The sequence below is a fragment of the Haliaeetus leucocephalus genome, unplaced genomic scaffold (genome assembly GCF_000737465.1).
Source record: "Haliaeetus leucocephalus isolate CR32 unplaced genomic scaffold, Haliaeetus_leucocephalus-4.0 Scaffold339, whole genome shotgun sequence".
NCBI lineage: Eukaryota > Metazoa > Chordata > Aves > Accipitriformes > Accipitridae > Haliaeetus > Haliaeetus leucocephalus.
In genome coordinates this window covers 1,794,206-1,803,621 of record NW_010972775.1, presented here as the reverse complement: position 1 = coordinate 1,803,621, position 9,416 = coordinate 1,794,206, and the positions used below count along the sequence as shown (strand labels likewise).

General features: G+C 50.5%; 1 protein-coding gene across 1 annotated transcript in view; it reads right to left on the bottom strand.

Annotated features, from left to right (window-relative positions):
* Window positions 1–8,410, bottom strand: part of CD276 (CD276 molecule) — an 18,191-nt gene extending 9,781 nt beyond the window's left edge. Inside the window, exon 1 of the mRNA XM_010572235.1 lies at window positions 8,372–8,410. Coding sequence (XP_010570537.1) covers window positions 8,372–8,410 — 39 coding nt within the window. The remainder of the gene's footprint in view (window positions 1–8,371) is intronic.
* Window positions 8,411–9,416: the final 1,006 nt, after the last annotated feature.

The window sequence follows — 9,416 nt, the reverse complement described above, 5'->3', positions numbered from 1 at the left end:
TACCGGGAAGACGGCGCGGGACGGGCGGGAACGCGCGCGCTCCGCCGCGGGCGGGCCGGGGCGGGGGCGGCGACCCCGCGCCCTGATTGGCTGAGGCCGCTTCCTGCCGGGTTCCCGCCGGCGCCGGAGGAGGAGGAGGAGGAGGAGGAGGAGGAGGAGGAGGGGGAGCAGCGGCGGGGCCGGCCTGGCCCGGGTGGGGTTGGGGCACACGGGGCCGGGGAGCACCAAGGCAGGGAGACTGGGGTGCCCGGAGCCTGGGAGGACCAGGAGGGCCGAGCCACGTCCTGTGGGAAAACCAAAAAAGCAGTTGGAGTTTCCCCTGTGGAGAGGAAGGCCGCTTCCCAGGGGAAAACCCTGGGTAATGTTGCAAGTATTTTGATAAAGAGATCAAAATTTAATCACGTAGAAGAGTGAGGTTTGATTAAGAAGTAGAATTGTGGAACATAACGTATAGGATTGTTAAGTTTGAAATGTAGCCAGAGAAACTTTAGGAATGGTGTTATGTGTGGCTATAGGAAACAATATTGTTGAAGTTTGAAATAGCTAACCATAGAAACCTCACCAGGAAGTTACTGGTTTTTTATGTTTTGTTTCAAGAAACTAAGGAAACTGTCATGGACACCAGTTTTGCTGCTTGGAAACCCCTTACCCTTCCCATCTCAATTTGAGTATCGAAGATTCCAATCCGTAGAGCTAAGTGAAATTGATCAATGATTGGTTTTAAATAAGAATATTGATAAGGTTATATAATCAAAGGACCGATCATTATAAAGGTTAAATTTAAGAGCGAGCAGAGTATGCATTTTTATGTAAAGAGCTTATATAACAATGACCTGACAGAAAAAGTCTATAAAAACTGATGGATTTTGATATTAAGTTGGACACGCCTTTGGAGGAGTGATCCCCCGTGTCCCCAGCGCTGCAATAAGCGAAGTGCCTGCTTCTTAACTTCACATTGGTGTTAAGAAGTTTTATTCCAGATTTCGGTAACACTAATGGTTTAGCCACACCAGCTGCCTGGATGCATTGGTAACACCCCCCCTCCCCCCCCCGATGTGCTTGGTGGAAAACGCTGCTGGGGGCTAGAGGGGAACCCCCAAATAGTTGGGAGCCATGGTGCTGGAAGGGGACACCCGTGATTGTCCCCCATCTAGAAGAGCAAGATTTCAGGCACGGGAGGCATCAGGGCAGCCTCCCTCCTCCATCAACCACCCAAAGTGACTGCAGTTTCCTTGGAAAACCCATCTCGCTGCCTTTTGGAGTTTGGTTTCCCAGGGGTGAAGCCCAGCTGGGCTCCCGGGGCGGGGGAACACCACCATGGCTCCCACCACAACCCCATCGGGTCGCTTTTAGCCGGGGCAGGGCTGCAGTGCAGAGCTTCCTCCCACACACCCACACACATCTCCTTTTATACAGCCTCGTGCAGGCAGGCACCCAGCACCACTCCCTGACATGCATGGCGGGGAATGCATCAGGATTGAGACCAGGAAAGGGAGCACAGCAGGAAAGGAGGAAGAGGAGGAGGAAGAGCAGGGCACTGGGAGGGAGTCAGGCTGGGTTTTTTGCAAGGGTGATTTTTCAGCGGCACACACACACCAGATGTTTCCCCCAAAGGAAGCAGCTCCTTGTTTTTAACCTGGTTTTCACAGAGGGCCTCTGGGCACCAGCAGCTCTCACTGTGTCCCTGAGGCTCCGGTGGCAGTGGCTGCAGGCTGTGCCCCACAGCCAGGTACCCACGTGGGAGTTTTGGGTCTTTCATTGCTCCAGAGCAAAGGAAGCTCCTCACCCTTTTGATTACCGAGGAGAGCTGGAACAACTAAACCTGCAGGGCTTAAATTAAAAAGCAAATAAAAATAACCCAAAACATGCTATATTTAAAACCATTTGATTTTTTTTTTTTCCTCCCTTACAGGCAAGGAAGGATTTTGCAGTGACAGAGCTGGTATGCCTTGACCCAGGCACCATGGGTGACAGCAGCAAGAACGAGAAAGGATGAAGCCAATATATTTCAAAAGCCTGCAACTAAATCGGGAGCCCTGTGCTTGATTTGCAGATGTGCCCTGCAAATCAAGAGGATTTCTCTTTCCGTGCCCAGCCTAGCGTGGGTATTGCTGGATGTGCAGAGCAGCTGCTTGATCCCAGCCTGTGCTGGCTCTGGCTGAGGAGCTCCTGCAGACCAGACATGAGCCATGTCAATGCCGTTGTCCTCAAACTTTTTGGGGGCTGATGGAAAAGATCCAGCCATCAGCCCCCAACGCTGCAGCAGGGAGACAAGTGGGTTGCAGGGACCTTCTGCATGCGATTATTCCCTCTCCCAGGAACAATAGGTCCATGGGCATCTCCAGCATCAAAGCTCAGCAACCCAAAACTGCAGGTGGAACCCAAGGGTTTCACAAAGACAGAAAAAAAAGATGCAAAATCCCAGCCCTCCCAGCCCAGGGCAGGGCTTCACACCATCACAGCTTCATCACTTTGTCCCTTCTCCCAACAGTTCACATGATAAAAGCAGCATCACAGCTTTGATATCTTAACTGCAAGTGCAACTCCACTCCTGTTAGTCTTTGAAGATACAAAGTGAGCATCTGAGCACCAGGAGCTTTCTTAGTGTTAAAACACAGGGGAAAAAAAAAAAAAAGTAAAAACTAAGGAGCTTGGAAACAAAGGCACAAAACATGTTTTCAACATCAAAACTAGCTAAAAATTAAAATCCATGCTGCTTGCAAGTCTGCTTATAATTAACAATGAAAGGGCTTCTGGGGAGGAATTTAAATAGTAGATGATCTCCATCCCAAATGATTATTTTTGGCTAATTTTCCTTGTTCAAACCCTGCAGTACCCAAGGTATGTGCATAAGAAATGTGCATAATAATGACCAAAAAAAAAATATAGAAACGCAAAGAAGAGGGCTGCAATTTGCAAGTTTAATTTCATGCTCAGCCAGAATTTGATCAAGGGGAGAAGGATAGCCAGAGAGGATGGATGGAGGGCCCAGGGCAAATCCGGAGCCTCCCAACAAGGTGTCTGCAGTGTGCAGGTCAGCTCTGCACATCCGAGGGAGGCTCGCATGGTTGCTTCTCCTTCCCGTCAACAGAATGGAAATACTGCACAGCACCAGTAGTTTCCAGCTGCTAACAACATAGAAATCAAATATGCAATGCCCAGGAGGATCTGCTGTATTTCCTTCCAGCACAGGGCATCTGGCACACGTCATCTTCACGACCGATTCAGTAAAAGGCAGGGGGTGGAGGGTAAATTCCACCTTGGCTACGTGCAGATTTCCATCCCCCAAAAGCTGCCACGATGATCCATTTTGGATCACCTTGGAACTGAACATCAGCCAGATCCACACAGTGGTAAGTGTGTTGTATCTATGGGTGGGTGGCCGCAGCTACTCCACTGCAGGATCCTCGGACATACGGAAAAAAGCTCCAGGTCCTCTCGCTGCAGCCTCAAATGAGTGCAAGAAACATCACAGTGGCAAAAAGCAAAGGATCTGGAGGAGCAGGAAGGGGGTTTTGAAGCTGCTTTGAACGAAGAGGCAGAGCAGCGAGCCAGTCCCAAGAGAAAACAATCACCACAACGCTAACCTGGGATTCCCAAGCCTTTTTTGATGAGGCTGCATCTGGATAACCTCAATCCTGCTCACTCAGGAGAAGCAGGGCTGAAACCCTTTGGATGTGGCCATCCTGAGATGCAGGGTCAGGGCTGGGGACGGTGAGTCACTTGCCACCGCCCAAGCACAGATGTTTTAGGTCAGTGCATGTGGCAGGAGGCTGCTTTGGAGAGAGCTCAGCATTTTTGCAGCACACAAGGGTCATTCATAAGCAGAGAGCCCAGCAATGGACTCCAGATGCAGAACCACCCCAGCGGGATGCTAGCAAGATCAGGATGGGTTCCCAGATGCCTGGCCAAGCCCTGATCCTGCACCTCAGTGGCACCCAGGTATGCACCAGCCCTTTCCCCTCTCCTTCCCAAGAACAGACCCAGCAAGTCCTCAGCACCAGAAGATGCTCAAAATGGGGGCTTGGAGCCTTCATCTGTCCTTCAGTTCAGACCAGCTACCGCAAATGGTTGCCCCCTAAATTCAGGGGGGCTTTATCTGTCCTAAAATCTGGATGGGACCCAGGATGGCAATAGCTGAAAGCACTAGAGGTCTGAGTTGCCATTGCTGGTGCTCCCACAACTGCAGATGAACCAATCTTGGCCAAGTTTTATTTGAAAAGTTAACAATTTATTGGGATCAGCACCCCAAATTCACACTGGGGAGCCCCAGTGCAAGGGAAGGGGTGGGAGCATGCACTGTGGAGTAGGGAAAAAGGGCCAGCACTGCAACAACTTTTACTTAGTTTTGCCCAAACTTTTGTGAAATTGCCCTGAGGGGTCTGCAAGGCATAACGAGGGAGAGCGAGCACAGGGTTATCCCACGACACGGGGGTCTGCACCCCCTGGAAAATGCTTACGAAAGCCCATGTCAGGAAAGCCCTCCCAACACACATGCGTGCCAAGGGCAGGTATCTGCCTGCTGTGCCCAGCAGTCAGCCAATCCCACACACCCTTCCCAGTCACAGACCCAAGGGTATTTATTTTTTAAAATGCTATTAAATTTGCAACAGTGGTGGAAGCAATCCTTGCACTGGATCCCCTCACTAGACCTTGCCTCTGCTCTGCTGGGTACAGTTCAGGCAAAATCCTCGGTGGGACTGGCCATTCCCCAGAGCAGAGCTGAAGGACATTAAGGGGGGTTTGCCCAGATCTGGGCTCCAGGGATGTCTGTCTGCCATTGACACCCCAAAACCATGTCACTCCCTGCCTCCTCACTTCACACAGGACCTCTCAGGAGCAGGAAGATGAAACTACCTTGTTTGCAGAGGTTTTTCTGCAGCCTGCCTTGGAGCAGACACCACAGAATGAAAAGGCTCCTCTTTGTTTCAGCTGCATTGCCTTTCAGGCACACAGGGACAGAGTAAGCTGTTAGACTGTGCTGTGCACCAGGCCCTTGGAGAGGACTTCCCCTCCCCCTGACATGGAAAATTAGGCTTTTTTTCCTCCTCCTTTCCTCACCCTTTCTTTCCACATCCCTCCCAGGCATCCCCCAGTCCTTACACCCAGCCTTGTAGCCATCAGCATCTACAGCAAGAAGCACCTCTCCTGCAGCCACCACATCTGCTCTCCAGGAACCCCACTGGACTAAGGGAAGCTGGGACTCAGCATCACCAAACAGCCAGCAAGGACAGCATGAAGAATGAAAAAAGGGCTTTTTCCCAAACCTAAGAAATATGAGAACTGCCCCCCACAAAGGCATCGCTCCTCTGTGCTCAGCTCCAGACATCACCAGAGCCTTCATCTGTCCCCCACAGTATCCTCTGCTGTGCCAGAGCCACCCTCTTAGTGGGATAGCCAGGGCCTGTCCCCCTCATCTTCCTCCAGCCTGGCTGTGGATGCCAGCCTGGAAGGGAGCAGGCAGGAGCATTGCACCTGCAAAACCTGAGGTCAGAGAAACACCCCGAGTCCAGCACCGACAGCTTTGCAAAAGGCATCTCTCTGTCCTGCGAGTGACTGGGACCACTGGACACCCCAGCTCTGGTCCTGCCATGCGTCCTCTTTAATGTAGACTGAGCCAGAGGTGGGGGCAGAAATGGGAAGCTGCAGAGTCCACCCTAACTGGGGGTGAAGGTCCCATAGCACTGGCAGCTCCCTCCCCAATTTCACATGGACGAGGCAGGGGGAATTTCACAGCAGGGATGTCTCAAAGGTCACATCCATGCATTTCCCTGCCTTACCTGATGGATACATTAACCCCCACAGCTTTCATTGCTTTTCAATGACAACAACCAGATGCAGCTTTCCAAACACTGCCACATGGCCACCTCCTACCTGCTTGCCATCATCGCTAGCAAGCACGTTTACCCAGTGTCCCAAGACGCATCATCGCTGCGTCATGGGCTCCATCTCCTGACCACGCCAGACGAATTGCCTGTTCATAGAAAAGCAGACAGGAGTGCAGGGTTTTCTGGTTCAGTTACAAAGCATGTACTGCATTTTGATTTCCCAGGAAATTAATTCAGTTCAGAGCAGGCTAGCTATCTGTAAATATTAGCAAGGTATTTTCTTATCAGAGAAAAGTCACAAGGCTTTTCTTTTCCCCAGTAACACCCCGTAAGATTACTTTCACTACGGCTTTCATCAAGTCACAATTTAAAAAAAAAAGTTTTATCTCTAAAGCCTTTGCTTAAGGTGTTTTCTTCAATAAATTCAAAACCCCATGTTGCAACAATAAGCAAACTCCATGTAGGCAGCACAGCAGCAACAGCACAGCCAACCTCAAGTGCACACGCAAAGGAAATCAAGCAGAATAAATACCTGGGCAGTGCCAAAGTGGAGCCACAGCACTGCAGGACGGGATCACCACGTCCCAAGGAAAGCAGTGACACCACAGTCCAGCCATGCAGAAGTTCAAAAGATCTCGCTCCGCTGAAAAACAAACCATGCCTGGCCCATTAGGTACTTGACCCGCTTACATACAAGGTAAGCTGCAAACGATACATGCTGCTCCCAATTTGTGTGCAGAAATACCAGGTTTGCTTAAAAGCTGCACAGACTCTTAATGCAAACTCTTAACGGTTGATTCAACACTTCTATTTACAATTACAAGGTACGTGAAGTTGGCCAAACCTTATAGTAGGGCACGACTGAGCTAATGCCAAGCTTTATGCTATTCCCGCCGCAAATATAACCTTAACCATCCATGGGGCTGACTTGATGTAAACAGTGGGGACTCTGAGGCTGCATTACAACCTAATACTCTTTGGACCTCAGCTCCTGCCTGGGAGATGCCCACCAAAGACCATGCAGGACCTGGCAGAGCCATGGGTGGCAGGTCTCGTTTGGCAGCCTCCACCACCCAGTCGTTGCTCACCATCTGCTGTGTGAGTTCCTAAGGCAGAGCCTGCTGTCAGCCTGCAGACGGACACACAGCCCGGACCTCTCCTGCACAGCACCCCCACCACTCCAGCAAAAACCTCTACAGCACAGCAGCATCCCTAAAGTAAAGGGACCACGATTCCATTAGCGTCCCTGCTGTTGGACACAACAAATACCCCTTTTCAGCTCAGTTTCCTAGGGAAACTAAGTGCTGATCGCATTGCCGGCTGTCCCTCTTCTCCCCAGGAATGCACTAGCAAACTTTACCTAAGCCTGAAATGAGGTCAAAGCCTAAGGGGTGGTTTGGTTTCTACCAGCTTGGGTAGAAATTCAGCAGAAGGAGTCAGAGCAACACGCACACAGCCCAAGGTGGCAGCCAGCTGGCATTGCAGCACATGTCCCGGCTGCCCATCAGCTGCTCCATCCTAGCCATAATCTGTGCCATAGCTGTCCCAAGAGGTCACAGGGGAGAAGGAGTTATTACAGCAGTGGGAAAGGGATGATCTGAAGGAAAATGAAGCCTTGAGAGGGAATAACCCCCACGCTGCTGCTCCCAGAGCAGCTGATTTCAGGAAGCCGAGCGCTAGTGCACCACATTTCCAGACTCACCCACACATTTTTGGAGCCCACCCTGTACTGCACAGAGCAGAGCTTTTTCCAAGAAAAGCCCTTCCCAAAGCAGCTCCTCCATCTCAGCACCACCATCATCATCCTCCTCCTCCTCCTCATTCTCCTCTTCCTCCGAGGCAGCTGCCAGCAAGGAAGGGAAGATGGCAACTGCAGAAGTCACTACGAAGCTTGTCTGCAGCTGATGCTTTAGGCTTTATAAATTGCAGCTGTCCCATGGCAACTTGTCAAACGTATCATGCACAAGATGCCACATTCGCACCATTATCCCTATCGCAGTCCTCCCCACTGCCATCTGTTTGGAGCTGGGCCCCCTCGACAGGTGGCTGGTGGGACAGCAAGAGGAACCATCAGCTTTTTAGGGGAACTTGCAGCACAGGATACACCAACTTTCTCCCAATTATCCTGCCGCCTGCATAGGAACAGTCCCACAAGGAGATTCCCACTCACAAAGCCAGGCAAAGATGTTGTCACGACAAAGTGAAGATCAGCTGTTCATTCCCCCACGCTTTTACAGCAGCTTGATGAGCCTCAGGGGAGGTTTGCAGCACAGACCCCCTTGACCCACAGCAGGACCCACCTGGGGATGTGGCTACAGGTCCTACCTGCCCTGCCTGACCCAAGCAAACTGCCCAGGCAAAGCCACATCAGGAACACGGGTAGCTTCAGGACAGTTATATGAGCTCATGCAAGCACACTCCTCTAGAAGCTTTTTTGTTTGGGTTTTTTTTTTTTTAACCTTTAGCCTGTGGTTTGTTTGCACTGTACTCAACCTAGCCCAAAGAAGGGCAGATGTCAGCAGAAACCTGAAATAACCACATACCTCTGCACCCGCCTCATCTGCTTTTTCTGGAGACCACATGGCCTCGGGACTGAGGTTTATCTGAAGTTTGGGAACCATTCTCAAAGCCCACCAGCATCATGGGGTACAATGCCCCATGCTGGAGCCTGGAGACCTTGTGCAGGGGATGGAGGGTGAAGAGATGCTCTTGGTCGCAGCTGCACAAGCACCCACCTCTGCTTCTAGCACCCCAGCCTTGCTGGAGCACAGCCGTCCTCCTCCACCCACCCAGCCATAGGCTTTGAGAGGCAAAGCAGCCAGGACTGCTGGCAAGGACCTCCGGAGATGAGATTTCCAGCCTTCCTGCCACTCTTCAGCCTTTCCCAGACTCGCCTCTTGCTCCTGGCAAGCTCAGAGCTGGTTCCCTTTCCATGCATACATCACCTAGTCTCAGCATCTCTCTATAAGGTTCCTTTTAACACATCCTTTGCTCTTCTTTAAGGGTTGCCCTGCCCAGTTTATCTTTTTTTTTTTTTTTTTCCCAAAACTAGTTCTACTTTCTAAAAGCACATGGGAAGGAGGTTTCAGACTTTCCACTGAAACTGGCTTTTTCCTCCACCAGTGCTTCCCTAAAACTGTAATTCAAACAACTTTAATTGTACGTTATTTTCTTTCTGAATTGCCCCTACGGATAATTTATCTTCTTTTGGTGTAGCTGTAGGGACTACAGTCTTATCTTTCAGCTCCAGCAATACTGATGATTTCCTATCTTCTGATGCCCTCTGCTCTTTCCTATGTTGGGGCTTTGTTATAGAGTTGATTAAAGCAAAATTGCTTTTTGCTGCAATTTTACTGCAATCTAACCCAGAAATGCCCAAAGAATCATAGTCATCTTTCACAATGCTCATCTGTTCACGGCTATAAAAGTCCTCCCTGCTCAGTCTGGAGCGCCTCTAATTCTGTACCAGCCATAACGTTTGCCATCAATTAAACCTCCCCTATTGACACTCCTCCAAGCTTTTGTTGGTGAGATACTGAAGATATTCAGCTGAGCCCATGGTCACTCACTGCTATCCCCCATTGTTCA